At 39.8% G+C, this 15,569-nt stretch overlaps 1 protein-coding gene across 3 annotated transcripts in view; it reads left to right on the top strand.

The window, feature by feature from the left end:
- LOC122561730 (lysine-specific demethylase RSBN1L-like) overlaps positions 1-15,569 on the top strand; it is a 64,581-nt gene that overhangs the window by 11,634 nt on the left and 37,378 nt on the right. The window contains exons 2-4 of one of the 3 annotated variants that reach the window (XM_043713806.1): positions 3,013-3,151; positions 3,900-4,534; positions 12,303-12,440. In XM_043713806.1, the coding sequence (XP_043569741.1) occupies positions 3,085-3,151; positions 3,900-4,534; positions 12,303-12,440 (840 nt within the window). In that variant the 5' untranslated portion in view covers positions 3,013-3,084. Of the gene's footprint in view, positions 1-2,912; positions 3,152-3,899; positions 4,535-12,302; positions 12,441-15,569 lie in introns of those variants that run through there. The other 2 variants (XM_043713805.1, XM_043713804.1) reach the window with 2 other exon arrangements.

Raw genomic sequence — 15,569 nt, 5'->3', positions numbered from 1 at the left:
ACATAATTCTTAGAAATTTATATCACAGGTAGACAGTGTGGCTAAGAAAGTGTTTAACATGCTTGCCTTCATTGCTTCCATCTTTTGAGTACAAGAGTTGGGGTGTCATGCTGAGGTTGTACAGGATATTGTTGAGGTCTCTTCTGGAGTATTGTGTGCAGTGCTGGCCACCCTGTCAGAGAAAGGATATTATTAAGCTGAAGGGAGTTCAGAAAAAATTTACTAAGATGCTCCTGTGAACGGAGGGTTTGAAATATTAAAATAGACTGGAAGGGTTGGGACTTATGCTGCAGTGAAATAGGAGTTTGAGAGGTGACCTTATTGAGTTTTAAAAAAATCATGAGAAACATCGATAAGTGAATAACAAGGCTCTTTTCCCTAGGTTGGGGAAGTTCTAAACGAGGGGGCATATTTTTAATGTGTGAGGAGAAAGATTAGAAAGGACATGAGGGGCAACATGTTTTACACAATAGTTTGTGTGTGGAATGAACTGCCAGAGAAAGTGATGGATGCAGGTGCAGTTAGAATGTATAAAAGACATTTTGGATAAGTTCATGGATAGCAATGGTTTGGAGGTATATGGACCAAGCGCAGGCAGGTGAGACGAGTTTAGTTTGGGAACATTCTTGGTGTGGACTGGTTAGACTTAAGGGTCTGTTTCCATGATGTATCACTCTCTGTGGTGGATCCATTGGTGAAGATCTCAGGCAGTATGTGCAGGATGGTGATGAATTTCTGTGGGCATTTCAAATTTCAGAAAGATGTTCCGTCATCCTTCCCAGTTGACAGAGTTGAAAGCCTTTGTGAGGTCAAAGGTTTTGAATAGAAATTGTTGCTGCTGTGTGCATTTTTCTTGGACTTCTGTTGTGAAATTTATGACCACTGACTGATGAAGTTCCTCAGATGCAGGCAGAGGGTAATCAAGGAGGATATTTGCATTGACCTTCTCTGTGACAGCCAACAGGGAGACTCCCCTTTAGTTGCTGCAGTCGATCCTGTCTTCTCTATTGATGGTTGAAATCACTGTCATAGATTATTTTCTTTCAGGTGGGATAATGTAGTGAGCCAAGTGTGCTTCTGTGTATCTTACAATTTTGGTGGGAATTTAATTTCCACCAGTGGTCTTATTGATTCTCAGCTGTCAGATAGCCTTCTCAATCTCATGTCAAGTTGGGGTGTTGGTTGGTGACACTTGCAGGTTGTGGTTGAGGACTGATTCTCTCTTGAGATCCTCAGTGTTCTTTCTAACAAACACTGACTGTCCACCTGTCCTGATGAGCACCTCTTCGCTTTTAACTCATGGTGGAGTAGGTTTTTGGGTGCTTTGGCCATAGGTGGTTTTTGTCTGTGCTGAAGAATCAAAGCAGGTCCTGGATATCAGTGTGTTTCTGGATTCTTTGCATACTTTCAACCCACTATCTGTTCCTAAGGTCACATGTGCTGTCTGTCTGTTTTTCCTGGAATATGGTGACTAGTTTTGATCCCATTAGCTCAGGATATACTTGCCATAGACAGTGTGCAGCAGAGGTTCACCAGATTAATCCCCAAGATGTGGGACTGTCTTAGGACAGATTGAGGCAACTCTCAAGTTTCACACAATGAGAGGTGGTCTAATTGTAAGATACAAAATTATTACAGCTCATCATTGGATGGGTATAAGTATGATGTTTTGCCTGACTGGCGACTTTAGAATTGGAGCACATGCTCTCTTTCACTTTACTCTCGCTCCCCCTTAACTCTGCACTCCATCTTGCTTCTCTGTCTGCCCTGAGCTTTGGTTTGCTCCCCTGCCCATGCTTACAGCCCCACCCTGCACTTTCTCTGTTCACTCCCTCCTGTCTGTGCCCTCTTTCACTCCTCATGCTGTCTGCTGCCCGCTGCCCTGCCTGCATGCTCATTTTACTTTACCACACACTTCCTAGTCCTCCATGATCTCATACCTGCACTTAACTAATGGACTTAAAGATCTTACCACTGACCAAAGTCAGGCTATCCAGCCTATAGTTTCGTATCTCTTTCCCTTCCTAAACAAGGGTATTACATTAGTCATTTTCCAGTCCTCTGGTATTCTCAGTAATTTCTGAAACAACAACACCAATGCCTCCATATCTCTTTCAGAACTGTAGCGCGTAGTTCATCTGGGCTGGGTGATATTATCTGCCTTACGATTTTACTGCTTCCCAACACCATCTTCTGAGTCATGGCCATAGACTTATCACTGCCGCCTGACTTTTTCAAAATTTGACTATGCTGTTGATATCTCCCACTATGAAGACTGATGCAAAGTATCTATTTTTTCAATTCCCACTAGTACATCGCAAGCCTCTCTTTTCCAGTAGTCCAATGTCCAGTTTACGCCCTCTTACCTTTCAGATCTCTAAAGAAGCTGTTGAAATCCTCTTTAACATTGGTAGGTAGCTTACTCTTGCCCTCTCCCAACCTCATGCAAAATAAAAATAATGATTGAGGAATTGCTAATGACACTTAGCAAATATGCTATCGTGGAATTATACAGAAGTATGAAACAATGGCTGAAAGGAACATAGACCAAAGAAATTTCTATAGTCGACGTTTTCCGTGTGCCATTGTTAAGGTGCTTTGTAGCATAGAAACATACAGTATAGAAGGGGTTCTGTGCCCCATTGAGCTTGTACTGCCAAAAACACACTAGTCCCACTTTCTCACTGAGCCCAAAGCCTTGAATGTTATGACATTTCAAGTGCTCATCCAAGTACTTTTTCAAGGTTCGAAGATTACCCATCTCAACTATCCTCCCAGGCAGTGCATCCCAGACCCCTACTACCTTCTGGATGAAAAAGGTTTTTCATTTAGGATTTGAGGTCTTTTTCTTTTTATGTGTAATTTTATTTTGAATTGTAATCCACTGTTTTGGCCACTTGGTTTGTTACTGCTTCAGCACTATTGATTGCTATGCCAAAGTGAGCATTTTGAGCAGTAAGCATCTTACTAATTTCTGTTTCTACTTTCGGCTTTAATGATGTATTTTTATAGGTAACTTTGACAGGGATATTTCGGAGGTCACATATATCGCATTGCAAGTAATTTAAGTCTAAAGTGCTTGTCATGGTGCAGTTTCCACACTTCTGGATACAGCTTTTAGATGCTGCACTACATCAATTTACAATATATGGTAATGAATGATGAGTATTGTACTCTTTTTTTTAATTTATTTTTTGGTTAAAATCTTTTTCAATTCAGTTCACAACAGAGAAGAGTATTGTGCACAAGTTTGCCTGAAGCTCTTTTTAGCATTCATTCTGTGTTTATCCTGGAGAATGATTTCCTGTTTTTGATCGGCTGGGTAACAACATGTTGAAAAAGGCTATCTGACCTAATGTTGTAGGTTAGATAGCCTTTTGTAGATTATGAATTTAATATCAGTTTTAAAAAGTGGTGACATACTTTCATATATCAAATTTCATATACCCTCCTGTGGTGGTCAAATCGCATTAAGGAAAACCATTGCACAAAATCATACTGTAGAAGATCACCGATAAAAATATCACTATAGCCATTCATTAGAAAGTTTGCATTATCCAAACAATGTCCGCAATTCATCAGTTGCATTATAGCCAATTTGTACTGATGAAACATGCGTTGTAGCGGAACAATCTATCCATTCCAAATGGAGTGTGGAGAAAAGTGAAGAATAAAGAAATAAGAAAATCATTGAAAAGAACAAGTGAAACAAAAATAACAATTTTAAAAAATATAGTTTGAGAAAAGCGCACGTGTAAACCTGATGGAAATTGAAGAATCTGCAAAGAAGTAGGTAGTTTTGATTCTTCTGCCCTGTTAAAACTGAATTTCACAATGATTGAAAAAGTTAATGTTGCAAATCTGATACTATAGATATTTTCTGTTACATTTGCTTACAGGTATCATTGAAAAAAGAAAACTTAGTACAGAAGAATTCCAATTTAAAAAGATAAAAAAGAAAAAGAAAAAGAAACACAAGGAAACTGACAAACGGAAGCAGCCCAAAATGTGCAGCAAATCTATTCAAACAATTTGTTCAGGGCTAATATCAGAAATGAAAGAGCAGAAGGAAACTTCATTCGAAGATGCAAATAGGATAGCCATTTTGTACCAACAAGATGGACTGTCTGGATGTGTACCCTTGGAAAGCAGTCAACCTCCCTCTAATTTGTGCAAGAATTCTGGTGTTGAAAACAAGAATTCAAGACTAGACTTGTTGGAATTTAAAAGGTTTATTCATATTGAAGACCAGCCTAATGGAGGAGCTTCAGTGGTGCATGCCTACATGGATGAGCTTTCTTCCCTATCTCTTGCGGAGATGGATAAATTTTCAGAGGAGTTTGTGAATCTAACATTCAGTGAAAATAACAACTCTGCAGCCTATTATGTTATGGGTATTGTTCATGGAGCTGCTGCATACTTACCAGATTTTCTTGAGTATTTTGCTTATAGCTTTCCAAGTGCACCAGTGAAGATGGAAATCTTAGGGAAAAAGGATATAGAGACAACTACCATGTCAAACTTCAATGCTCAGGTAGGATCTGTGTTGTCTGCTGATTCAATGTAATTACAGTGAAAGCTGAGGAAAAATTGCCAGTATTTATGCTTTCAGTTAAGGAATCTTCAACTGATTAATTTTGGCTACAGCAATTTTTATCTCTGTTATAGTTTGTCTGGAGAGGAATGATTTCTGACCTGTTAAATTCTGTTTCCAATCAGGATTGGAAAGCCTGACTAAAGAACTTTATTGATGGTTTCTGTAAATAGTTGTATATTTACTACTGGCAAGGGATTTCAAATAAAAATTATTTTTCAGCATTATGTTGAATGTTATAAAGTATCGATTTGGATTTCCTCAGCAATACTATGTTGATATTTTCTTGTGGAAAGTGAAGCTTAATATGGATAAGTTCAGGCTCGTGTCTACTCATTATGAAAATATTGTCCCCATATTCCTCTATGTCATTAGTAGCTCGGAATTTGCCTGTCTTGAACATACTCAATGACTGAGCTTCCATGGCCTTCTGAGGTAAGAATTCCAAAGATTCCCCACCCTCTATGACAAAATTCCTCCTCATCTCCATCTTAAATGCTCTAGCTCTTATCCTGAGATTAGGTCCCCTGGTTCTAAAGTTACTAGCCAGGCGAAAGATCATATTTGTACCCATCCTATGATGAGCTGTAATAATTTTGTAGCTTTCATTCAGACCACCTCTCATTGTTTGAAACTTGAGAGTTGCCTCAATCTCTCCTAAAACAGTCCCACATCTTGGGGATTAATCTGGTGAACCTCTGCTGCACACTGTCTATGACACGTATATCGTTCCTTAGCTAATGGGATCAAAACTAGGTACCATATTCCAGGTGTGATCTTAAGGTTTTATGCATTCAAAGTAAGAATCTTCACTGTTTTATATTCAAATCCTCTGTGATCAAGACAAACAACTTGCCTGCTGCACCTGTATGTTAGCTCGCAATGACTGATGCAAAAGCACAGTCAGATGATGCAAAGTGTGGATTGTTCATCTGTTTCAGTATCTGGATAGACTAAAATGTTTTTTAAATGATAACCTGACCGCACAAGTTGGCCACATTTCATAAAATCAATGTGAGTTAAATGAAAGGCAGCCTCAGCTGAAATTAAGAATTTGCTAAAATCATTTAAAACCAGCCAGCAAATCAAATGGGGAGATAAGGTATGACTTGCATCTCCAGTTTTGATTTATAAATTTAAAATTGTGCACATTTTGGAGATGGAACCTTCTCTACAATTACAAAGCCTAAAGGCATAATTTTCACAGTCACATGTCACACAAAGAAGCTTGGAATTCATGTAGCTGCTTTTGGGGAGGTAGTGAAACTGATGATGTAGCATTGCACAAAGTTTAAGGTGACCTCCAACACACACATCCTCTCTCTCTCCTCACTTGTTACATGCTTTCTGATCCCTGCCCTATATACTCTTTCTCCCCCATTGCATAGTCCTTCTCCCACCCTTGCGTATACCACCTTCTCCATTCCCCAGCACGCTCCCTTTCTCCCCACCGTTTTCATGCTTTGTCCCCTGCCGTGCACTTCCTAAACACCCCCCCAGCCACCCCTCTCTTTTCTAACTCCTTTCTTTCTCTGTTACCTCTCCTGAAGTGTTTTCATTTCCCTTCATGCATCCTGTAATGCCAAGTTTGATTAACTTTGGAATCTGTACTTCAGTTACCTGCATAAACTGCATTTTTATAATGCGCAAGTATCTAGTGATTCTGTTAAGTAGGTCTCTGACCAAATACTCAATTATCCCTGAACGGTTGTCACAGAAATCTCAAGAGCACAACAAATGAATGTGGCACACGTATAGAGGGGTGTTGAGAAGTGGTGCATGGCTTGATCAGTAAGTCTGGGGTTTAACAAGGTGCAAAGAATTTGCTGGACTGTTGAAAATATTCATTGTGCTTCACATGTTTTAAGCAAATGGCTTATGTTACTTTTCTGATTTAAAGACAACCACTTGTAAACAGTGATTTGCTGTAAATGGTGGGCATTTTTCTAATGAAATCCATGGAACAGTGTCTTCCTTTATGCTAGTTTATACTTGAGTCTGCTCAGATTCTAAAGTGCATTGTTGTCAGCTGCAGAAACTAAATAACAAAGTAGCTAAAAGTGGCCCATTCTCAGTAGACCATTGTTGTAGGTAAATCGTTGTATGAAAGGGTTTTATGAGAAAGGGTTTGATGTTTTTTTTTGAAAAATGGTGCATACTTACAAGTGAAAATAGACACTTCATTTTAATGAACAAATGTTTGATATACCAGCTGACATCCTAAAAATGCATTCTGGATTAGTGGTGCTGGAAAAGCACAGCAGTTCAGGCAGCATCCGAGGAGCAGTAAAATTGATGTTTCGGGCAAAAGCCCTTCATGTATTCCTGATGAAGGGCTTTTGCCCCAAACATCGATTTTACTGCTCCTCAGATGCTACCTGAACTGCTGTGCTTTTCCAGCACCACTAATCCAGAATCTGGTTTCCTGCATCTGCAGTCTTTGTTTTTATCCTAAAAACGCAGTTGGGAAATGCAAAAAGAGAAATAACTTCACAAAAGAGAAAACCGATGATTCAGGAAGAAGGAAGTTTTTCATGTTATTGTAATGGTTGTAGCAACCATTAGTGGTCCTCGAGATGTACAGCATGGAAACGCATCCTTTGATCCACCTCATCCATACTGACCAGATATCCTAAATAAATCTAATCCCATTTGCCACCAACTGGCCCATATCCGTATAAACCCTTCCTATTTTGTATACTCATCCAGATGCCTTTTGAATGTTGGAATTGTATTAGCCTCTACCACTTCTTGTGGAAGCTTGTTCTTTATTTGTTCTCACGATTACTGGATCAAATCCTAGGAAGACTGAGGTTTAAGTTTGGAGAGAATTTGAATGGAAGCCCTGGCTGAAACATGTATTTAATGCATTGCAGTGAATATGAGAGACCTTTAGTGAAGAGCTCATACTGTAAGTATTCACCTGTATTTACTCTTTAAAGCTCATCTTACACAGATGAATTGTGGGAATAAATCTCCACATCACATGCAGAGATTGTTTGCTATAGTTACCTGTGGTAACCAAGAGGAACATCAGTTTGTTTGCTAGCATTCTATTCTTGTCGAAATCTGGCACATTTCTTTCTGCATTCTTTTTAATGGAATAATGAAAAGGCTATCCCCTAGTCCCTGCAACTTGGTGTTAGCAATGCCACAGAAATATATATCTCCACAAATACATTCCAAAGGTCCGTGGCATCCACTAATACAAATACACACAGGATAGTTAGATGTCACTGAAGTATTTATTTGTTATACACATGACTGTATCATGAATTTTATCAAATTGACAATATTTCTGATGCAAATTAACAGGAATCACAGTAATAAATGGGAAGTATGAACTATATTTCCCATACAGACCCACAGACATTGAAAACTTCCACAATTCAAAGACATTTGACAAAACATCCTGGAACATTTCTCTAAAATTCCTCAGGGTAATGGTCTAGTATCAAGCACCATTAGCTGCTTCATTGGTGAACTACTTTCCATCATCATGTGAGAAATGAGGATGGTCATTTGTAATTGCACAGTTCATTGTTTCATTCACATCTCCTGCAATTATTAAGTAGTTCTTATTCAAATGCAACAAGACCTAAACTAGATTAATTGGAACAAGCTGGCTGAGACATGAAGTATTCACAATATAAATACATAGATCTGAGAAATATGGATATCTTCAACATGGAAAAATGTCCTGTTATTAGTACACCTTGTGTTAACCATTTAGTATCCTAATAATCTCAATTTCACAGGTCAGATTAAATGCAGCAACTGTTTTCAAACTTATTAGCTGACATTGATCAATGCAATTTATCAACAAATTTGCAAAGTTAACAATTCTAAGCAGTCTGTGTAATTTATTTTAAAAATTGTGTTTGTAATATGCACTTCTTGTAATTGGCAAAGCTTTTCTTGTTGATTGGCTCAGGTAATAAAAGAAAAATGCAACTCACCACCTTATTAAAGGATGGGCAATAGATGCCTTGCTAGTGATGTCCAATCCCGTAAAGGAGTTTGTTTTAAACAAAGTACAAATCATAATTGAAGGAAATAGCCAGCATACAACAACAATTTATGAATGCAGTAATATTGCTTACTTGTGAGAAAATACAATAAAAGACTGAATTAAATTAATCCAGATACTTAAACTTTTCTTAGCCCTCCGTTTAGCACAAATGAGCTAAAATGTTTCTAACAAAATAAAAATTGAAATTTATATAGATCATATTAACTCATATACATAGAATGTTTTCAGTAGCTTCTATTCCCCAACCCCCTCCAAAACAAAACAAAGAAACCTCCCTCTTTCATTGATCGGTACTGGGGCTGATATTTGACCAACAACTTTGATCACACCGGCTTCAGGGTAATCTGTTGAGTTGATATTATGACATTTTCGTATTATATCTGAAGATTTTTTTAAAATGCAAGCATGAGTTGTCACAACAGCCAATATTTTGAGATATTGCCATTTATTTAAATCACAACTTTATATGGTGTAAGATATAGTTCTATTGAATTTATTTAGCTAAAGCAGCATAAATCTGACAAGCAGTCATTGACCTCTTAAATTTTTAAAGTGCTGTTTCTTATTTATACAAGATGAGCACAAACTGACTTTTAAAATTGTCATCAGGCCTTGAGCCAACCTGACGTTGAACACTGCTAGATTGTATACCATGTTTACTTGGTCTCTGCTGTCAAACCATGAACCACTGTGACCTACAGCTTCACCATTTACCATTCTTTACAACGTATGGGTACATGCAAGGTTTTGCCTGCTGCCCCTTTTCTGAAATGCTCTAAGGTGCACCATGTTTTGTTTTCTTGCATTTCTTAGATCACATAGGTAGATTTGTATTTTATCCCTTTTCTCTTCAAGAAATCATTATGTGCTATGTGAAACTGTTGCCACCTCTATACTAACCATTTTTAGAAGCATCTTCACCTTTCTCAGAGCATAGATGAATCTTTTTAATGTTGCTCCTTAAGGTTGCACATGCACTGTTCCAGAAGTCACATGCCTAACTCTGAGGGCAGGAATTATTCGTTAAACCAAACAGTGCCTTCTAGCCCAGTCTTAGCAAGTCCCTTATTTGCATTTGGAATATTTTAAGTTGCATAAACACTGCTAAAATTCAAAAAACTGTCATGACTACTAATTACTAAAAGTCATCTTCTATATAATTCCTTCAGTTTTCTGGTAACTACTGAATGTCCTATATTTTATAAGAAGGAAGGAAAAAAAATTAATACACAAGGACATAAGAGACGGAAGCACTAGTAGTGTGGATGAGCAGAGGGATCTTGGTGTCCATGTACACAGATCTCTGAAAGTTGCCACCCAGGTAAATAGTGCAGTGAGGAAGGCATATGGCGTACTGGCTTTTATTGGTAGAGGAATTGAGTTCCGGAGTCCTGAGGTCATGATGCAGTTGTATAAGACTCTGGTGCGGCCGCATCTGGAATATTGTGTGCAGTTTTGGTCGCCATACTATGGGAAGGATGTGGAGGCACTGGAACGGGTGCAGAGGAGGTTTACCAGGATGTTGCCTGGTATGGAAGGAAAATCATATGAGGAAAGACTGAGGCACTTGGGGCTGTTTTCACTAGAGAAAAGAAGGTTTAGAGGTGACTTGACTGAGGTGTACAAGATGATTAGGGGGTTAGATAGGGCCGACAGTATGAACCTTTTCCCGCGTATGTAGTCGGGTATTACAAGGAGGCATAGCTTTAAATTAAGGGGGGGTAGATATAGGACTGAAGTTTGGGGTAGGTTCTTCACTCAGCGAGTCGTCAGTTCATGGAATGCCTTGCCAGTAGCAGTGGTGGACTCTCCCTCTTTATGGGCATTTAAGCGGGCATTGGATAGGTATATGGAGGATAGTGGGTTAGTATAGGTTAGGTGGGCTTGGATCGGCGCAACATCGAGGGCCAAAGGGCCTGTACTGCGCTGTATTCTTCTATGTTCTAATCCATATTACCAACAAGCCTACTGCTTTGCTTAATGTGGAAGTGGCTGACCTTCACCCTCAGTTCCACTCTACTGCCTGCTCTCCATAACATATTTGATTCTCACAAGAAACTAAAAATCTCAAACTTAAAGCTCTTCAACGATGGAGCATCCATAAGCTTCTGGGTAAATAATTCCAAGCGTTAACAATACTTTTGAGTGAGGACATTTTTTCTCATTCTTAAATGATGGCTCCTTAGACTGAGCTATACATCTGATGGCTCCTTAGATTTGAGCTATACATCTGTGTCCTAGATTCCTCGGTCAGGGAGAAGAATCTCTATTTACCATTTCATAAATTTCTGTTGAGATCACCTATTATTCATCTAAGTTCTGGAGTTTATAGAATTTGCAGTGTTATCACAGGGAATGTCCTTCATCCCAGGATGTGAATATAGATGATTAGGCCAGATTTATTGCCCATTTCTAATTGTCCTTGAGAAGATGATGGTGAGTTGCTGCTTTGAACTGCTGTAGTCCATGTGGTGTAAATACATCTGCAATCTTGATAGGGAGAGAGTTCAAGGATTCTGACCTAGCGATTGTGAGGAACCAGTGATATGGTTTCAAGATTATGTATACTTGGAAGTGAACTTGCAGATGATTGTGTTCACATCTATTTACTGTCCTTGTCCTTCGATGTGATAGAGGTCCCACATTTGGAAGATGCTGTTGGAGGAACCTGGGTGAATTGTATACAGCAGTTTGTGCAGGCTGCTCCACTGTGCATCAATGAAGTCCTTAATAAAGTACCAATTAAGCAGAATGTTTTGTCATGGATGATGTTCGGCTTTTTGACTTATAATCGTCATCACCATTGATGGGCTGATTGGCCTAATTTCTGCTCCTGATGGACTGTGGCAGCAGTCTAAGAAGCAGTACAATATTCATCCAGGTTCCTTCAACAGTGCCTTTCAAACTTGGGAGATCTCAAGTGAGATTTTAAAAGACCTAAAACCAAGAATATCAAGATTCATGAGGAATGCTAGGTGTTTATAGGGAAGGGAAATAATTTGCTGCAGCAGCAATGAGATTAATACTACTGTCTATTATTGATGTTTTAGTGTATCAGCAAGTTCTGCCAAGAGAAGATGCGAGGCCAAATGTAGAAATCCAAAAGCTGTGCCATTAACTTTATAAAAATGGCATCCTTATCAATTTTGCCATCAAATATATACTTTATTTTTCTCAATCTTCCACATTCATCCTTTTTCTATACCTGATTTGACATTAAATTCACCCATTATAACAAATGTTTCCATCTCCGTTCTTGTGTTTCTAGTTTCACAATCCTTCAGTCATGTTAAGAAGATACACATTTGGTAACCCTCCTTGTTCAGGTCCTCGGTGCCCAATCTGTCTTACAGCACTGCCACAAGCTCGCTCTTTAAGTAAATTTGGCAAGCAAGTGTTTTGAAAATAAATCTGTATGTGCAAAACTAGCACAGCAAATGTTAGGCGCTATCTGGAGTTTAAGATTTTGATTCACACATGCAGTTGCCGTCTGAGAAACTTTAATCTTGACTATTGATCTGATTTTACAGCTGATATCAAACGGAAGTGGGGGTCTCACAACGTCTTCAAAGATTTAAAATCTTTGTTTCGTTTTTTTCTGGCTGTATTCATTTTTTGCTACCATATAGTATAGCACATTTGCTTAATTTGATTGTTTTTCTAACCTGGAAATAGGTGAGGCGAACATATTCACATGGTACATACAGGGCTGGTCCAATGCGACAAATCAGCTTGGTAGGAGCTGTAGATGAAGAAGTTGGGGACTACTTTCCAGAGTTCCTTGACAGATTGGAAGAATCTCCTTTTTTAAAGGTATGTATTTTTAGTCATCAGAACTTACAAATATTGTCAATCATTTTGTGTTATTCTAGCCTAGCAATTGATAGATACTGTAACATTTGCAATTTGGAATGCTCGGGACTAATGCTTTTCTAGATTTCAGAGCAATGTTTGAGTGCCACAAGTGAGTGAACTAAATATGTACCTGAGGCATAAAGCAATGGTGCAACATTTCAAAGCAGTCCAAAAATATCTGAGAGGCCATAGTTCAAATAGCAAAACTACATCCTGACTTTGTTTCAAAGCACTTCTGACTGAGCTTTGATGATTTGGAGTGATGGGAGATATCATGACTGTCATGCAACAAAACGCAAGGAACTAATAGGCTTAGACTCTACTTTTTTAGGCTCTGCCACCCATCTTGTCCTATTTATCTTGTGTCTAAAAAGTCTTTCCACAATATTTTGTAAATAAATTTGCAGAGGCAAGTATTGGAATCACAGGCTTTTTTTTAAAATTCCCTGTGTGAGAATTTCAAGTAATTTAGTAAGTTTTCCTGGCTATTTTTGAAATCAAAAACTGATTTTGAATTTCCACATAGTTCACCTCCAGTATCACATTGCAGTACCTCAAATAGCCAGTCCTAGAGTTGCATATTAAAGCAAAACAAAAAGCAAACAACCGATGTCTATGAAATTTAAAGTCTGGATTTGAGATTACAATGTATGTAGGTTATCTTTTGGAGACTGACTAGAGCACATTTATTTTTGCTCACCTCTTCCAAAATTCAGATGGCTAGGATGGTGTTGAGGAAATCCAGGCCAGCAAATCATGCACCTTCTCAGGCCAGTGTCTTCCTCTGTGACATATTTTGAAGCAATTGTCATATGCACAACTCAAGGGTGGATTTAATATTCAATGTTGTGCTGTGTAAAATGTATAACATTGATTACAAATATGCAGTAATTTCAAAAGTAACTAGTCAACCCAAGCATAAAAATACTTGAGCCAGGTACATCGGTTATGGCTAAATTAAGTAGTTGATTTATTTAATTGAACAATAACTATAATCATCTAGAGTGTGGTGGGCGAATGGAGAAGATTAGATTGAAAAGCATCCACTGTGAAATAATGCTCATGCACATAATTCCAGAAACACTGTGCCAGTGCAATGCTGATAACATCATATGCAAAGACACTGCACTTGTGCAGACAGAAGCATGATACTGAAATGGAATTTATCAGGGGAGAGGTGAGGAATGGGATGGAGTGGTGGGAAGGAGTGAGCATGGGGTGAGGTGGAGATGAGGAAGCCAAACCATTTAAAAGTACTTGTGCAGATTTAAGCAGTGAGTAGCCACTCATGCCTCTGCTGTCAATAGACACAGCATTTAGAATAAGATTAGCAGTGTGTGCTCAGTTTCTGAAATATTTATCCAAAGTAGCCTGTCTATTTTAGTTTTAACCAACTTGTAACGCCATTCATGGGTGTGGATGCCGATGGATATGGCACCATTTAGTGCTTTTCCTTAATTGCCCTGCAGAAAGTGGTGGTAAACTGCTGCGACCATTGAGATGTAAAAACATGCTCAGTGTGTTAAAGTACCTGTTCAAGATGGCTCAGGGAATCCGTAATGGACTTTACCTGTAAGCCTCTCTTAGTTCATCCCGGAGATTGTAGTCTGGAATGTAAAACTCTTACAGTTTAGGTTAAGTTATTTACCTTTATTTACCAATGGCATCAATGTTACAATATAAGGTTGAGCTAAGGTTTTAAAACCATGAGCAGAGTTGCAGTGCCAGCTCTTACCCCTAAGAGTTCTCTTATGGCTTCTCCCCTTATTGCTGCAAATAAGTTGTCAATATGCAGAAATTGGTACTGAGATTACAAAATACTCAGAAAAGCAACAATAAAATGGCAAAAGTTTGTAGAGGAAGCAAAACTACTTGACAGGTCGAGGTATGCTTGACTAATTAAGCTACATGTGCATCAAAGTGGGAAAGCCTGATCAAGCCAGGCCAAATGGCTAAATGCCTTAGCGAGATAAGCTCCCTTTTAACAGTTTTTCATTACGAGAGAGTAGTCTAAACTATGTGGAAAAGGTCATGAGGTAACCTTGCTCAGCTAATGTGCCCAGTAACATTTGTCCTACAAAATGGTTTTTATCTAAAATCATCTTGGATTCCCAAAATGCAAATTAAATTCAAAACGTTCCCAGATCTCGAGCTCCAGGGAACAACACACAAACATTCAATCCACGACAAGCATGTGTACACTCAAATCAGACCACAAAGAGTTAACCTTTCCACCAGCTTCTCTTTGTCTCTGTTTTTTCTCTCTCTCTCTCTCTCTCTGTCTTTGTCTGTCTCTCTCTCTCTCACACTCTCGCCGGCGCCTGCCTCTCTCGCCGGCGCCCGCCTCTGTCTCACTCTCGCTCTCACTCGCTCTGTCTCACGCTCTCTCTCTCTCGCGCACTCTCATTCGCTCTCGCGCACTTGCACTCTCTCGCGCGCTCGCTCTCGTGCACACTCTCTCGCACTCACTCTCACTCTCATTCTCACACACTCACTCGCACTCTCGCGCGCTCTCTCGTGCTCGCGCACTCTCGCGCTCGCTCTCGCGCACACTCTCGCTCTCGCGCACACTCTCGCTCTCGCGCACACTCTCACTCACGCGCACACTCACTCTCACTCACACTCGCGCGCTCTCTCGCGCTCTCTCTCTCGCGCACTCATTCTCACTCGCACTTTCTCTCGCGCACTCACTTTCTCTCTCGCACACTCACTCTCACTCGCTCTGGCGCACTCACTCTCGCGCACTCTCGCACACTCTCTCGCACTCGCATTCTCACTCTTGCGCACTCTCTCGCGCACGCTCTTGCTCTCGCGCACACTCTTGCTCTCGCGCACACTCTCTCGCGCACACTCTCTCGCGCACACTCTCTCGCGCACACTCTCTCGCGCACACTCTCTCGCGCACACTCTCTCGCGCACACTCTCTCGCGCACACTCTCTCGCGCACACTCTCTCGCGCACACTCTCTCGCGCACACTCTCTCGCGCACACTCTCTCGCGCACACTCTCTCGCGCACACTCTCTCGCGCACACTCTCTCGCGCACACTCTCTCGCGCACACTCTCTCGCGCACACTCTCTCGCGCAC

Source organism: Chiloscyllium plagiosum, chromosome 23 (assembly GCF_004010195.1).
Source record: "Chiloscyllium plagiosum isolate BGI_BamShark_2017 chromosome 23, ASM401019v2, whole genome shotgun sequence".
NCBI classification, from domain to species: domain Eukaryota; kingdom Metazoa; phylum Chordata; class Chondrichthyes; order Orectolobiformes; family Hemiscylliidae; genus Chiloscyllium; species Chiloscyllium plagiosum.
The sequence above is the reverse complement of the archived record's forward strand: the minus strand, read 5'-3'. Positions and strand labels throughout refer to the sequence as shown.